We start from the raw sequence: 16,555 nt of genomic DNA, 5'->3' as shown, positions 1-16,555 counted from the left end.
AAATCTGTGATGATAGAATATTAATAAAATAAACAGCAAAGATGCTGAATAGTCTCGGCCATTAGTTTGAAGGTAAAACCTACTGTTCCACGGCAGGGCAGAAAATGGGGATTGTTTTGATTCCTTTTAGCATCTAGCTGTAACACTTTCAACAAATTGTCATTACTCTAGCACAGGGGTGGCAAACAAGTTAGTACACACAGGCAGTGGCCTGCCAAAACAGACAAACGCACAACTAATACATATTATTCACGTAACACTTTCTCTTACAAAACAACATATTCATTTCAAGGTCAGGGTCCACCCTCAACACACATCAAATGCAACCTAGCCAGATTTAATGCATCAACTGCCCTGGAGGTTCTGGGCCAAAGAGCCGCATGCGGCTCGAGAGCCACGTGTTGCGCCACCCCTTCTCGAGCAGCTGTAGATGAGTTGACCTCAAGATGGAAAATTCTAAATTCTAAAATGGGCTATTTGGAAACTCATTTTCACCTATTCAGAGTGCATACTTAACACCTGTGCCAACTGAGAATATCAGATGCTTCCTGCTGTGAAGGTCCAGCAGACCATTTTGGGCTGATGAGCAATTTGCATTTTCCACCACTATCTGGCGGCTCACTGGCTTAATAGGTCGCAACATGGTGTTCGCTGCATTGTAATCTCGTTAGTGTGATCCTCCCCACACACCACTGGGAATCATCGATCAATAACTGGCTGTAGCTGCGGTTCGAGTGCGAATGGATTATATGTAGACCCCTAGTGGACGTCCTTTGTTGTACTGGAAGGGTGAGAATGAGGTTGAGTAATCATGTACGTAATCTTGAATCGAAAATGAAGATTTCCAAAGAAATTTCTATTTCACCTTTTCAGCATTATCCCAGTTTCTCCTATGTAACTAATCCAAGTAAATGAGTTAGCGTTTGGTTTGACAAGTATAATCATATTCACTTTTGCCACTGTCAGAGGGGTACTTATAATAACTATAATTTCATTTCAACTGCACAAACCTGTAAGACAGTTTCACATGTGGTAATCCCTCAGTAGGACTGGGTGAAGATAAGCAGAACGGAAAATGAATGAAGTTATTATGGGATTTTGCGATATGTGCTAGTCAGAAGGAAAGAGTGCATTAAAAATCATTTCAGGAATAAAAAGCAGATAAAAAAACGGGCTAAAACATCATGAAGTAATCCAATACAGCCGAACACTACTCGTTAAACTGAATCCAACTGATCCATAAATGGTCATGTTACGATCATGCTACTGGACAAACGTTTTCAACAAACCAGGCCTCACCTTAAAAAAACAAAAACAAACGAACAAAAATGCACAGTCTCATAATACAGTTAAAATGAGAAGATGGTGCCAAAAATGATGTTTTTTATGACTATTACCGATATAGTTGGTCAATCAAATAAACATCGACTTACATTACAACATACAACAAAGTACACTGTGAAACAATAAAACAAACACTACAAGTTTTGCATATCTTTAGATTTAAAAACATGAGCAAATCAGCCTGAATTAAAGGAGAAATTGCATTAACTTGAAACATTATAAAGTTATTAACCACTCCTGATTTGTTACACGGGCATTCTAGAGGCAGAACATTCACGAATGAAAGATATGAAAACAAAGGAAAAATTTGATAACGGTGTTCAGGAGAAGACCACCACTTTCTTCAGCAGTATCAAATTATCTCGGAAAAACAGACTTTTGGGCAAAGCTTTTATGGATCTGGCAAGTGTGGCTAATTTTGTGTGTCCTCTTTCTGTTGTCTTTATCATCACCACCTCCTCCCTTCATCATTTACTTCCTTCCTGAAGGCCTACTGCCATTCATTTTCCCCGTCTTCCTCCCTATGGGAAGCGTCTTTCCTTTTATCCCTCTTCCCACTCTCTCCTGTCATGTTTTCCCATGTTCATCTTTCCACGCTGTCTCTTTGCATACATCTTTCCCTGTTTCTTCCCACATTACTCCCAGCTATTCTACAGTATTGGCCCCATTAGCTTACCATTTTGCTTGTTTCCTCTTGAGTTTCTCAGTTCCTTTGGTGTTTATCATTCCGTGTTGGCTTCTGTGACAATGACGGAACCACAACAGTGGCTTGTTTGTGTTTTTACTTAGTGATGAGTTTTATTTTAACCTTCCACAAAGTTCAAATGTTATCACTGTTATTTTGACTTTTCAACATAATGAGATTTTCTGTTATCTAATGTCCAAGTTACAAAAGAAAAAAAAGTATTTTTGAAAATCATATCTATGCCTGAATGGAATCAGACAGACATTGAATTTTTTGGTGTGAAAAATTGGCAAAACAAAATTGCATTCTACAGCTAAATATTCTAGCAGTTAACAAATTTTTAATAATAATGGGTTATAAATTAATTGTTTGGAGCTGAAAACAAACCTCAAAATTAAACCAAAGGAATCAAATCTGATTATTTGGAGTCCAAAATCATTTGTCTTTCACCATTAAACATTTAGTGTCATGTTAACACATTATTTTGAACTCGTTCTCAACTTCGTGCACAGTTGTTCTACCTCCATACTCTTTATTTGTTTGCATTTTCAACATTTTTTTTAAGGACCTGAGATGTGTTGTTGCTCAACAATATTTGAAGACTATAAATCCCCAGGATACCAAACACTCGTTCGTTGTATTTAACATTCACCAATATGCTCTTATTGACTCACTTAGAATGTAAGCGTAACACACCATTTAACCATTTTGGTTAAATAAAAGTGATCTCTTATCGACCAGAGTAATAAAACTGACCTGTGGTGACTGCCACTAACAAAAAGCCATTCAATGCAACCGGTAACAAACAATAACTTTTTACTGTACAACCTGAATTTTCCTAATGGAGGATTAATAAAGAATAATCCCTTTATCAATTAGGGGTTCTGCAACTCCGCCAAATTCAAACTCTTTTCTCGAAACCCAAAAGTTTACATTTTTATCTGACACAAAATGTTCGAAAATGTCCAGTACTTTTGAAATCCTCAGCAGTCATCAGCAGGTACATAGAGTGAGCATAAAAGTTTCTCCGACATGGCCGTTTCCTTTTTGGCCAGGCAGCTTCAGATGCTCAAGGCATTGCCAGCAGCCACGAGTTGTCTAGCCACAACTCTCTCCTCTTCTCCATTGAATAGAGTAAACGCCGCAGGGTGTCTCTGTCGACGTGCCGGTTGATACCCGAGCCCACATTGAAGGGGAAAACTCATAAAATGTACTTTGGATATGACGTGTATCTTTGATGACACCTGTCTTGGCATTTTTCTCCCACACCTCATATGTGGTATGACTGCAAAAGTCCTACTTTTATTTCAATTCCCCCCAATAAAGTGTGCTAAAGGTCTCTCTTTCTCCTCCCTCCCCTTCTGTTTCCCTCTTGTCGGCTCCCCCTCTCTCTCTCCTGCCTCCCAGTCGTTGCTGCTCAGTGTGCTGTGAGGACCAAGCGAGGATCATATCTCTCCTTCGTTCTCCTCTCATCACCTTCACTGAGCCGCTCCATCCCTTCCCCTCCTCTGCTATGACATCTCACACCAGCTGCGCGCTGCCTCCGCCAGCCCCACGCCGCTCATCCACCATGGACACGCGCGCCTGGAATAGCCGTGATTGATCCTCGGCCAGCGTTAGTTTTTTTAGTCTTTTATTTGGCTTTCTGAAAAGCTACAACAACGCGAAAAGAAAAGGAGGAGGGGGGGCGGCCGTCATCTTTTACCCCCCTCCGCTCCCTTCAGCCAAGCAGAGCGGCAAGGTTGGGGGGTGGCTTTCAGCCAGCTTGGATTTATTTAACATCAACGTGATGGATTTGGAGGTGCCGCTGACGACGATGAAGCGGAGGAGGCTGATGGTGAACAATATGGCCCGAGTAAGACGCGACCTCTCGCTGTTTCTCCTGACGGGGCTCCTCCTCGGGGATTTCGTCGCCTCTGGAGGTGAGTTCTGAAGTCTGCGCGTGTGAGGTAAAATGATCGAATTAGCATGATCGTACGGAAAAAGGACGTGTTCCCTGAAATGTCTGCGTGTGCACTCAACTTGGTCATTTTTTATGGAACACTTTCTCCTTGTTTGCAAATAAGTAGTTGGAAAATGAATCATTGAAGACTTCAGCGTTAAGTACATTGTGCAGTTACCCTAAATGTGCACTAGGGCTCCCGACTTTAAAATCGTATACCAGTCAAAGTTGGACACGGAGGGGAAGTTGGGTTTTACATTGCTGGAGTTTGTCTCCGTTGGTGTGGCGATGCTGAGATCGGATTGATGGTCTGTGTCAGCGGGCCTGCAGTGCTGATGCTGCTTCTCGTGCTGGTGGGAAGTTGGTGAGCAACATGGATGCAGCTCAGTGGGAGGAAAGTGTTAACATTCACATTTTGGTGCAGGGAGCTGACTTGTTTGTCAATGGCTTCTCTGTCTTGTGCCTGCCGAGCTTCATGCGTGCCATCATACTTGTCACACTGTCGGCTATGCACCAACCCGGCAGAAAAAGAATTCTTCTACAGCAGCAGTTTTAAGCATATAGAATCAACACATTAACACGCTATTGTATCGTATTTGTAATTACTATATTGGCTTTTCGTCCGATGTAGTAAACACTATCGTTTTATATAGCTCTATAGGCTGATATAAGGGAGTCCTCGGGTTTTTAGGTTCTTGATCTACAGCATTTTGACTTTACGTTCCCATGCCTCGTCTGCTATTTGGTCCCCAACACCAACATCCGTATACTTAATGTATAGTTTTTCTTTCTCTGTATTTGTCTTTGTCACCCTCCATTTTTCACATTTTGCCCTGAAATGAACATAATTTCATTGTAAATGACGTCATTAAAATATCGGAAAAAAGAGGAACATGAAACATCTTTTTGAGATTCGGTGCATTCTGACCAAAGTTGAACTGTCTCGCAAAAAAATGCTTTGCTTGTCGTCAAAAGCAGTTATGTATTCGTACAGACCTTACATATAGTCGGAGTCCATGAAACAGAACGACGTCTGTTAAAAACATAAAATTAAGCATAGTATCTATTCTTCAGGTTGCAATGTTGAGTGATTAATTTTTTATTCATTTATTTTTCCCCCCGAGCTGTCCCTAACCTAAACTTTGTGTCTGACTGGAACGGAACACTGCGGTAGGCATCGCATTCATTTTGAATGGGAGATTTGGCAGTGAATTACAGCTGTCAGCCCTCTCAATAAAATCAATTTGGTGTCTTGCGCTGTCTCTGGTAGACAATTAGTTTATGTTTGCCTGATAGTGGTATTCATAGAGCTGCTAATGGTCAACTTGGCAACCAAACTACGCCGCTGCATGTGAGAAGGGCGCATATTGACAAATGGGTTCCCGGTTCATGTTAACGGTTTAGGAGCTAAAGGAACTTCTGTCACCCCTTCATCTTCGATTAGTCTCCAATCTGTTTTATGCTCACATTTCCCTCACTGTTCATCAGCTTTCCTCCATTCAGTTGCAAAGCCTCAAAATCAAATGATCAGATATGAACCATGTAGAGTCAAACTCATCAGCAACATTTAGTTTTTTTAAAAGTAAAGAGAGAGAGTGATAGTGATTTAAAGAGAATTAAAGGGCAAAAAGACATCTGGAAAGACAGACGGAGGATAGCAACAATCTATTTTGTGCATCCGTGAATCCCAGATGGTTGCCACCTTTTAAATGTGGATGATGCACTTCAAAATTCAAAGATGGCACTAATTATTGATTGTCCTGGAAATGTCATATAAAATGTTATGAAAAGTCAAGCAACTTTAACAATTCCGGTGACATTAAAATGTGGTGCAAGAATTGATCAAATGTCATAATAAATTGAGATAATTCACACGTCATGTCTTATAATTATCATGCTGAGGATTAGCTTGAATCCCTGGAAAACAACTCATATGTGCCTTACAGAAGATGGCAGACAGCGATAAAGCCATTTTATTATCGAGCTTCACACACTTACATCTACACAAAGATTTTTGATGAGTTAGAAAGTTAAGGGAAAGGGCCACCACATTTACACACAAAGTTACGATTAGCTGACACTTGGTCAATGTCAAACAACAAGACTTTGCAAAATGTCGGTCCCCTGCCACACATGGGAAACACTCTGGTGCCCTAGACGGGACCACCTAAGACTCTTAACTTTCATTCTCATCCAAACCCGTTCCACGTTACAATGAAACAAACAAAAAAAGAATGCGTGAACCACAAATAACGAGGTTAACTTCTTGTGAAATGAACAACAGTCCCATGTGATGCATGCATGTGATTTCAGAAAGCAACCTCTTGTAGTGCACTTCAAGTTGATTACATTGTGTTTTAGTATGACATTTGAAGGGACAGAAAACACTTAGTATATATGGACTTCATCTAAAAGAGGTTTGCTAAACAGTATTGAAATTTGTCTGATGTCAGTTATACCCACATACATTGAAACTGATAGACTTAAGCACGTGGTTGAGTGAAAAGGGGTGTTAATGATGTCCCAAATCTTGCGTGCTCACATTTGATTGGCTTTAAACGTACTGGCATTGTTTGGTCCCATGCTCGGTGTTTTTTTTAGCTTTTATTCCTATTTTCTCTATTACACATTGAGGAAATCTTATTCTCGTTTTCAATTAATTGCACACGATTTTTTGACATTGTTATTTTTTATAATATAGCAATGTTTTCACTACTGCTAAAATATTCTTGTGGCCTAATTTACTAAAATCTAGATTAACAGGTGCAAAACTCTATTTTCATCAACCCAGTGTGTTGCATTATTTTTCATTCAAATACTTAATAATATAAATCAGGAATATTTAAATATCATGGTGGAACTTGATTATGTAATAGTGAAAGGCATTCTGAGACATATTGCTTCTTTATGATGGCTTACAAATGAGAAAGCGCTTTGACAGAAGTTTTAAAAGAGCCTTGGCCTACATACAGTAAATTATAACATAAAACGAGATGGTTGATGGAAGCAAGAATGTGTCTGTGAAGACAAAGAAAGTGAGAACAAGTATGTTAGCAAGCGTGTTCGGAGCAGGCAGAATGAAGGAGAAAATGAAAATGTATTCCTGAGCAGACTCTATTAATCACAAACGACTTTCCCATCTTGTGCTGCTCATCTAGTAATGTCTGGAATTAAATAATGATTTCATCACCCTGTCCGTCAGGAATTTATACCTTTTCCATTTGTACGGAAATACACCGAGGTGACCAGGAGCCTTGACGAGCAAGCGTGTCACATCGGTTGTTGCCAAGGTTGACTCAACTAGATGGAGTTGGTGATAAGAAAGGGAAGCTTTCGTTTTGAAGCTTTCATTTCAAACCACTTATCCTTCACTAGGGGCGCGGGGGGTGCTGGTGCCCAGCTAACTATGGACACCAGGCTATATCGGTGGCACCCCAATTGCAAGGCACAAGGAGATGGACACACATTGCTTTGAAGCCACTTAACCTTAATTCCATATTCAAACAAACATCAGGACTCTCACCTCAATGATTAATTGATGATTAAATAGTTTTTTGATACTCATCGCTTGTGCACTCAGCACAAAATGTTATGGAATGTACATTTCGGACATCCTTTTTCTTGTTGCATTGCCAGTCCAGTTGGTCTCCTTATGTATTGCCTGCATTTCTAGTTTCAAAATAAGGAAATACAAAAAGAAGACCGGAGACCAAATGTACTGTTTCATAGGTGAGCCGTGAACTTCCACCGTGTTGCTGTCATTTGCGGGTGTGGAACTTTTTATGTTGTCTCTTTACCACAAAAGTTTGTTGCTATTTCTCCACACAATTTGGTGCTCACGCCTCGCTGTGATGGTAGCGGAGAGTTATTTCATAACACAGGATTAGTCAGCCAGCTCTAAAAATAAGCATGAAATGAACTTCTCGACTGGCGTTCATAATGAAAGATTGCTCGGTGTGGCTACAAGATTGCCATGAAAACTAATATTCAAATTCAATTTTACAAATTGCTCTAGAACATGAACAGCTATGGTATGTTTTTCCAATTCTAATAAAGCAAGTGCCATAATTTCCACTGAAGTGTGGATGGATGAAATAAAGTCTGGTAGGTAGGGATGCGGTTTTGTATTTTTGGTAGTAAATTGAGTGCAGATAGAATATATGTTAATATGAAGTTATGTGAGCACTTGTTGTCAATAAGCTGTCATGAGCTCGTACAACAGTAACTAATAACAATGATAGTGTTTGCTTAGAGTCGAAGAGTAGTTGGCATGCCAGCTTCACACTCTTATGTACTATGAGCCATCTACAGGTTTTAAAATCTGATCGCATGATTACAAATCAGCGCCTTCACATCACATAATTTTCATCTGATTTGTAATAGCCGTAGTTTCTTTCTTGCAGGTGGCACCATTGTACTCAAAACTTGTTAGGTGCTTCCGGAGGAAAAATTGTGACACGCATATTGGTAAATGCACATTTTGGGAAAACTGAAGGGTAATATAAACTAAACTCAACAAATGACATCAACGGAATTGGAAGCGCACATTAGTGAATGTGAGATACAACTTGCCTTAAATTAGAAATCCAACGACTGTGAATTAATTTGTATTATTCAGTTGTGTTCTTGTAGATGAGCAGACTAGAAAATTCACCCATGAATTACACTGCGGAAATCGGTCATATATTAAATTAAGACATACTTCTTTCTGTTGTACATCAGTTTTTTTTCTCTTTGTTCTTGTTTTATGTTTGCTCTGAGGGAGAAAAAGACAGTTTCGATATATTTTCAATTCTTCAGTACCATTGATAGGATGGTGCGTGGGATTTTCTTTTTTGATTGAGTTTTTAGTTGCATAATTGATATAGATAACATGATTATCATTTGCTGGCTGAGTATCGTGATATTATTGCACGATGCAATTACTAGCATCTCCACATAATTTATACTGCTGCCAAATCACAATTTGCTTCAGGTCTTTCTTGTATTTAATTAATTTGGAATGGGTTAGTGGCCTTTTGCCTGTAAACCTATAGTAGTCCGAACGACAGGAAAACATGTTCTTCTTAAATGGAGATTGTAGTCAATTGCTTTTGTAAGGTTAATAAAACCGTAATTTAACAATTCCCCACTAGCCATATACATACCATATAATAGCTGAAAGTACTGTAATTTACACATCAATGAAAACTCGAACTGTCAATAATGTTGAACCCATTTAGTAGCTAAAATAACACAGATAAAAGTCATTTGGGATAGTTATCAAGTGAAATGACAGTGGGGTCAATTGTTTGGATGTGATAGTGAATTTGGAATTCGCCATAAGACACTTAAGAGCCATTGTGCATGTAATTTTGTGGACAATGCTAGTTGTCTTACTGTTTAAAACCTAAGTGCAATGAATACGAGGACTGATGTGTTTTTTCATGAAGCACTTTTGCTGCTCCAACCTTCTTCCTTAGCCTCTTTGTTAGTGTGGCATTTTTTGTAAGCTGTAGGGTAATGGCTGGCTCGCGGGCTAACATTAAGCAGGCTAATGTGTCTGTTAATGTCACATTAGTGTTATTTTAGCTTTTGCTGCACTTAGTCCCATGGTTTAAGGGCATCGGTTGGGTGTGTGTGTTCGCGAGAGAGAAATTAAGACACTTGCAACACACTTACGCAAACTGTATGCCCGATTGTGTCTTTGTGTGTGCTTACGTGCGCATGTCTGCAGTCTACATATGGAGGCAATAAGTTACATTTCCATTTCAAAGCAATGAGTCGGCAGCAGCAGAAGCTACTTTCATCCATTAATGTGATTTTAGGGGGAAAGCGAGACGGTGAAACATGCAGACGTAAAAATGGGGCACTACAGTAATTATTACACCAAGTTCACAGATGATTGCTATTGTTTTTAGTGTTTCCATCTATGTAGCCCTTGGTAGGCAAGTACGATCCATCGCCTACATTCAATTTACATGGATTGTACTCATCTAAATTGTCCAATATTTTAATGACGCTGTCTCTGACATGATGTGCGACTGTACTTTAAAGTGCCTTGTTGGGGTCGTTGGAAAAAACTAGAAAAAAAAGTGTAACTTGACAGGATATCAATCATTTAAAGGACATGCAGTCTGCAAGCGACAGTGTTTGGCTCAGCCTTCAAAGGCGAACTGTTTGAGGTCAGGATCGGATCTTTGTACATGCGTTGGAAGAAAATAGATGGAGGATTGTTTGACGCTTAAGTGCTCTTTTGTAAGTGTAAATGACCCCGTGCAAGCTTGCACACATCTGCTCTGAGTGCCTCCACGCAAGATGTAGCCGTACAAGCTTTGTGTTGCATTATGTTGTGCTCCAACTTCAAACGTGTTGTTGTCTTCATGTACAACTCCACGCAGAGAATGTGATGGGTATTTCTCTGCTCTTTTTAAGTGCTAACAAACAAATGAACATGTTGGAGGAAAACACCCGTCAGGCTAATCAACTAGCTCTTAGGCTAATCATGTCTTGACAGTCATGAAGATTGAGTGCAGTAAGTGGTTAAAATCATGAGAGGGGCTGTTTATTCAGTCTCAAGTAGTTCGGTTGCCTTTAACAAATAAAATAGATAAGGATGTTCTCCACAAATGTCCTCAAACACCATTCCACTCTATTCTCAGGAGAGCATCCTCCACTCAGTGTGCATGCGTGTAAAACAAGTGGCTCTGGTTGGAGGTGTTATGTGATTACTTTAATGCATGTCTGTATTTGATGCGGTGTTGTTTGTGAGCGTGTGTTTGTGATTTGCGTACATATCCATACAAATGTTTAAGCTAAGGGCAATCGTTCCTCGGAGTGTCGTTCATACTCAATCCATTTTTAATGATTGGTTATGGTCGCTCAGGTGTACAGAAGAAAAAAAGCAGCACAAAAACATTTCAATGTCTACAGAGAGAGGACAACAGGACAGTGCAGGAGGTTTGTAATGGTCATTAGCTTGTGTCGACATTTTTGCGGTGCTGTCGAAACTGTCCCGAGGTGTACTGTACCATAGCCTTGTTGTCCAGCCTTCAGATTTACTCAATAAACGATGGACAGATTGTTGAATTGATTGACTGACTCAAAATGTAATGACGAAACTGCCCATGTTACAGACTGGGTGCGTGACTAAGTCAGGGATTTGCCGACTTCCCAGGGGCTAATGAAAAAATCCACCAGACCTGGGCATTTGTACGGCCCCTGGGCCACATTCAGCCCGAAGGGCACATCAGTCATATGGCTCTCAAAAATAAAAGCGTAAGTATTAGTTCTGTTCATGCAATACAGATTTGCTGCTTTTCAATTACTACAATAGTGAAACAAATATGCATATGCTTACTAAGTACATACTAAGTATATCTCAAAGTCACGGGTATATTGATGACCTTTAAACCCTGTCGTGACACTGATCCAGGATCTACCCCACCCCTCTTCCAAAAGTCAGTTGGGATAGGCTTTTGCTCAACATGAACCCTAACAGGAAAAGATGACAAAAATGAAAGGAGGGATGATGGATGGAAAATAATTTTAAAAAGCTAAGATAAGAAATATCCGTAAAATGGAAGCTTTACTCAAGTTTCATGCCCCACTGATATCAAAAGCCTGAGCATTATCACCTTGTCAAAGATGACGGAGAGTCGGAGAAAGGCAGGTAGAGCATGCAAGCATGTGGTTAAGGAAGAAAAGAAGATGGAAGAAGCGACAATTTATCTCATCAATTGTGGAAAATGAATGTTAAATGCTCGTTCATATACATGCCCACCTATGTTTTAATTAATAATTGCCCAATCCTGGTTGTCAAAATCCTTAAAAGGTGGTCCAAACAAAGGCTGAAGGACTGAAGCGAAAAAATACACAGATAAAACATCGACCCTCTCTCCAGATCTCGCACAAAGACTTTTGTTGCTGTGTCCTTGACAGGCCATTAAATCTAAACCACGGTGACTTAAGTCTGACAAGTGACGGCCAAACAACATACGCTCTGCCTGGTAAGCTCAGTGAAATTTGTTTTTGGATAGGCACAAAATTGCATTTAAACACAAAGCAAAAATGTGTATCGGCCCAGACGACATGCACCATGGCAGAAACAAATATTTGTTTGGGAATTTGTTCACCCTGAAATTGGCAACATGTTTAATATATGACAAAGCAAACAATCGTGTAAAAAAAAATAAAAATTAACAAACAAACAAAAAAACTGCTGTACACAGGTAACAGTGCATTCTGACTGTAATAGCCTTGTATGGATGTGAATAACAGTCATTTTTGGATCATTTCCTTCACAATGGATACTAAATCCTTAACACGGAAAGTAGAAATTCAAACGAAGTGAAACCTACATCCATTGAAATCATGACACTACACAAGAAGACTAAGGGTTCCATTATAATTAAAGAGATAAATGCAGATGAATGAAGGCTACGATTATAATAAACTGACACAGTTAAAGTAGTTTGAACAAAACCGTTAACTGTCTTTGGATGCATGGCATCCTTGAGAGAAAACGGAAAAGCAGTTGCATTGTACAGATCATCAGACAACCCACAATTGTTTTCTACGTGCGTTTCCCCACTACAATGTGTTTTATGATGGATTGTTTCCTTGCACTTTGTGGGCTCTCGAGTTAAAAGCATCACCTCTTGAAAGAGACACATCTCCTCTTTCTCAACGCAGTATTACCTCCCTCACATTCTGTCTGTCGCAGTTTTTAGATCATCGATTTTCTCTCCCTTGTCAAGTCTTTGACTGCTTTTCCCTTCATAAGTCATCATGCCTTGTGTTTTCATTCATTCCTCCCTATTGTCCGTTCTCTCCCCTAATGGTTGCCAACCCCATTCTTCCTCCTGCGTCCTTTCTTGGGTGCCCATCTTTTCATCTCTTCATGTACTTGCTCCCTCGTAAACTCTCTCCACTTTCTCTTCCTCACTCTACCTTATTCACCTCCCTTTGTGAGCTCGATGTCTCTCGCTCCTTCTCTCTCTCTGCTCTTTGCGGTCCTTTGATTAGGTTGTTGGCATTTTCATTGAGATGTCTAAATGAGCAGCGAAATAACTCTCCTGTCACAATTTGCCCTGTATGGACCCCCCCATCCCTCGGTGTCTTCATCACCCCCCTTGGCCCTTGTGTCCTCCGCCTTTCTCTATATCCTTTTCTTTCTCGCTCAATTCAAAATTCCACCCCCTGCCAGGTTTCAGTCGTTATAGAGCCGCCTCCATCGTACCCGTGTCCCCTCAATATAGTTGCATGACCCGTTTTCTTTACATTTACCGAGGTTATTCTTTAGCTGCAATTTCAGCCTTTTTTGTTTCTTCTTGTGTAAATGGCAATTTTTTAGAAAGGGGTGGGCAAACTGGCCCTCAGGGGCTGCTGTGGGTACAGGTTTTCGTTCCAACCGATCCAGTGTTTCCCAACCAAAGAGATGCGACACACTTTCTTCATTGCATAAATTTCAAGGCACACTACCAGCTGAAAATATTCTAATTTAAAACTCTGTCACCTATATTTACATTATAAAGTCATCCTCATCAATGTTTTATAAACAGGAATCAAATAAACACAAAAAAGTAAAAAAAAAATCACACTGACTTTACGTCACCAAAGGTTGAAGTCCATGGACCCCGAATAACTTCTGGTTCACGTGATGTAAAAAAAAAACCCGATTTTATTCTTGAAATATTAAGACTTTTTCTACCATGATTACTTCATTTTTTTTAATATTAAGCAAAAAGCACTTTTGTGCTCACAGACTTTACGTTGCCAAAAGTTGGAACCCTTGAAACCAAACAACTTCCAGTTCACATTTCATTAAAAATAAGCAACAAAGTGAATTTAGTCTGTAATGTTACAATATGGATTTGTGAGATTACAATTTTTCTCTCCAAATATTCCAATGTCTAACTTAGTAGCAGGGAATTTACTGCTGGTTAAACCAATAAGGTTTCTGCAGAAACCAGAAGAACCTGACTGCACTCGCATGATTGGAGAAAAGGTGTCCCCTTGATAAGTTGACACAAAAATCCTCACTCACAGTGTCACTTTGTGGCATAGTTTTCCCATCCTTGCTCTAAGGAAACCCTGTCAGAGGAATGTAAAGTACACTTTTCTAAATGATAGGGGACAGAGGAATCTGACGGGAGGTCAAGTACAGTATAAGCAGAGTGTGAATGAGTCGGCTTATTCAGAAGAAAAATTAGATGAGAAGAGTGGGAGGGTGTTGTGACAGGTGGGAGTAGAAATGTGGATGCTAGGTAGGTAAATGGTGAGAGGGAGAATCTGGGGATCTGCATGCGTTTAATCTGTTGATGGTTGAGGGGAATCACATAAGAAGCCATTATCTAAGATTTAGCTGCTTGTTCCAAACATGGGGTTCATGCCTGCTTAATGTTTTATTGTTATACTCGATAAAACTGCTTGCAATAGTGTCACAGTATTTACATACAGTAGCTAACTAAACTAATGTCACTCTGGTCAGCTTGCTTCTTTGCCTGAAATTAGGTAGCCATCGACACTTGGTTGTAGTAATGGAATTACCATCTCTTTGCTGTGATTTCCCACTTTGTCCAGGGCATAATTACCACAGTGCTTGGACCACGTCTCACAATATAATTTTTACCTTGTGTATTTATAATCTATTCAGTCATTTTCTTTCTCAGGGAGCAATGATTTGTCATTTGTATGGGACACAGGCGGTCCTGTGCGCTCATCAAAGAAACAAATAGCATTTTTTTTCCTAGTGCCATTTAAATTACGCTTTGCATAAATTTAGTCAACACTGTACATCAAGAGCTGTAAGTCTTAACATTTTAATGAACATAATTCTGTACCAGCTGCTTGGTCATTTACTAAACTGGAGTGATGCCAGTTAAAACACACTTACTTCTGAGACATAAACAATACACGCAGTATTGCCACATTGTCTGTCAACGTGCGTTGCTGTACGCAGTGTTCAAAATACCTCTGCCACAAATCGTTATTACACCAACACAGAAATGTTCCGTTGGCCCATTTATGATGTTCTCAATAGAAATGTATTCAGTAGCTTGTCTTTAAAGCAAAATTAAGTGACCGTTTTAAACAGGCAAGGTGTAAAATCTCTTATCTTATTGATTTTCATTGAAAGAGCTAGACGTCTCTTCCATTTTCACTGAAATGGGTCGTGTTTTGGGTTTTACGTGCACTTTATTTTATTTTTTTTCTCTCAAGGCATTGTTGTGTTGCCTTTGAGAGTCATTTAAAGCATTTTTTTTCTTCAAAATTGTACCTGATGACTTGGAACACTACACAAAGTAGTTAAAGAAAACCTCACTGAAAGATGTCGTGTAAAATGTCGTGTCAAATAAAGTGCAAGAATAGAAAAGTGTATCGATCTGAAATTGGGATAATATGCTCATGATAAATGAAAGCGGCATAAAATACTGTAACAATTTTCTTCAATAAACACCCTGGGCTTTCTTGTGCTGGAAACAGGAGGGAGGCCAGATTTGACACCAATCCTGTTAAAAAGATGACGTCACTGGACTGACTAAGATAGTGATGGCGAGAAGTCACACAGCTCGTCTCCTCTCCTAATTATTCCTACATTACTTTTTCTTTTTCCTGCACACTATACGTCCCACTTCCTTAATTTTGGTTCAATTTCCCTAAATTCATTTCTTACCTCATTCATTCCTTTTCTTGCCTTTCTTCTACTGGTATTCCTTCCCCTTTTCTCCTCTTCCCTTCTCTACATCCTTTCTGTCCTCTGCCCTCATCTTTCTCTCATATGGATGTCAGCATGCTTTCGTTGGCATCCACAAGCCGGTACTGAGCTGAGCTGTCGTTTCTAAACGATGGCTAAATTTAACTAAATGACTTCCTCCACTCACGTTTGATTTAATGTTCTCCCCTGCTCTGCGTCTTTCTCTTGGTCTCATCCTTTTCAGTGACAACTGTCCCCTTTCCCCCTTCCTTCCTCTCTCTCCCACACCCAAGTACCCATGAAACCTCCTTTTTATTTACTTCGCAAATGTCCTTTGGCCCAGTCTTTTCTGAAAAATAGCTTTTCCCCCCTCGATCAGCTTGTGTTGAAATTTTTGTCCTGCCAACGCACAAGTATTCATTTTAGCGTTAGGTACAGGCAATTGCATTTGTGTCGGTCCCTTTGATATGCTTTTATGTCTCCTGTCCTTGCTAATGTGCTTTGACTGGAAGTTTTGATTAATTAGAGCATAGGCATTTTACCTGAGATTGATGGTCACAGAAAGGGATGAAGAGAACCGTGCAAAGAATCATTTGTCAGTGGTGACTCAGCACACCAACAAACTCATCTTTGTGAAGCTGTAATTATTCCCTAACAACCACACTGCAGTACTGCTGAATTATACATTGCGAATTAGAAAGCCACTACCATGTATTCTCTCATTTGTACGTATGTGTGAAAATATATTTCGAACAAGAACAGCAGAAATGTACAGACTGAATATCATTTTGACATTATTATTGCAAGAGTTTTGGTATTAGTGACACTATTGGCACTAAAAGATGAGCTTTGACAGTCCTCAAAGTTTACAGTAAATTGATTAGAGAACTGTCATTGTTGATGGTGA

General features: G+C 39.7%; 1 protein-coding gene across 2 annotated transcripts in view; it reads left to right on the top strand.

The window, feature by feature from the left end:
• Positions 1–16,555, top strand: part of LOC144070630 (CUB and sushi domain-containing protein 1-like) — a 332,478-nt gene that overhangs the window by 25,265 nt on the left and 290,658 nt on the right. For both annotated transcript variants that reach the window (XM_077594993.1, XM_077594992.1), the window contains exon 3: positions 3,437–3,951. In XM_077594993.1, coding sequence (XP_077451119.1) covers positions 3,819–3,951 — 133 coding nt within the window. In that variant the 5' untranslated portion in view covers positions 3,437–3,818. The remainder of the gene's footprint in view (positions 1–3,436; positions 3,952–16,555) is intronic.

This window comes from Stigmatopora argus, chromosome 2 (genome assembly GCF_051989625.1).
Source record: "Stigmatopora argus isolate UIUO_Sarg chromosome 2, RoL_Sarg_1.0, whole genome shotgun sequence".
Classification (NCBI taxonomy): Eukaryota; Metazoa; Chordata; class Actinopteri; order Syngnathiformes; family Syngnathidae; genus Stigmatopora; species Stigmatopora argus.
The sequence above is the reverse complement of the archived record's forward strand: the minus strand, read 5'-3'. Positions and strand labels throughout refer to the sequence as shown.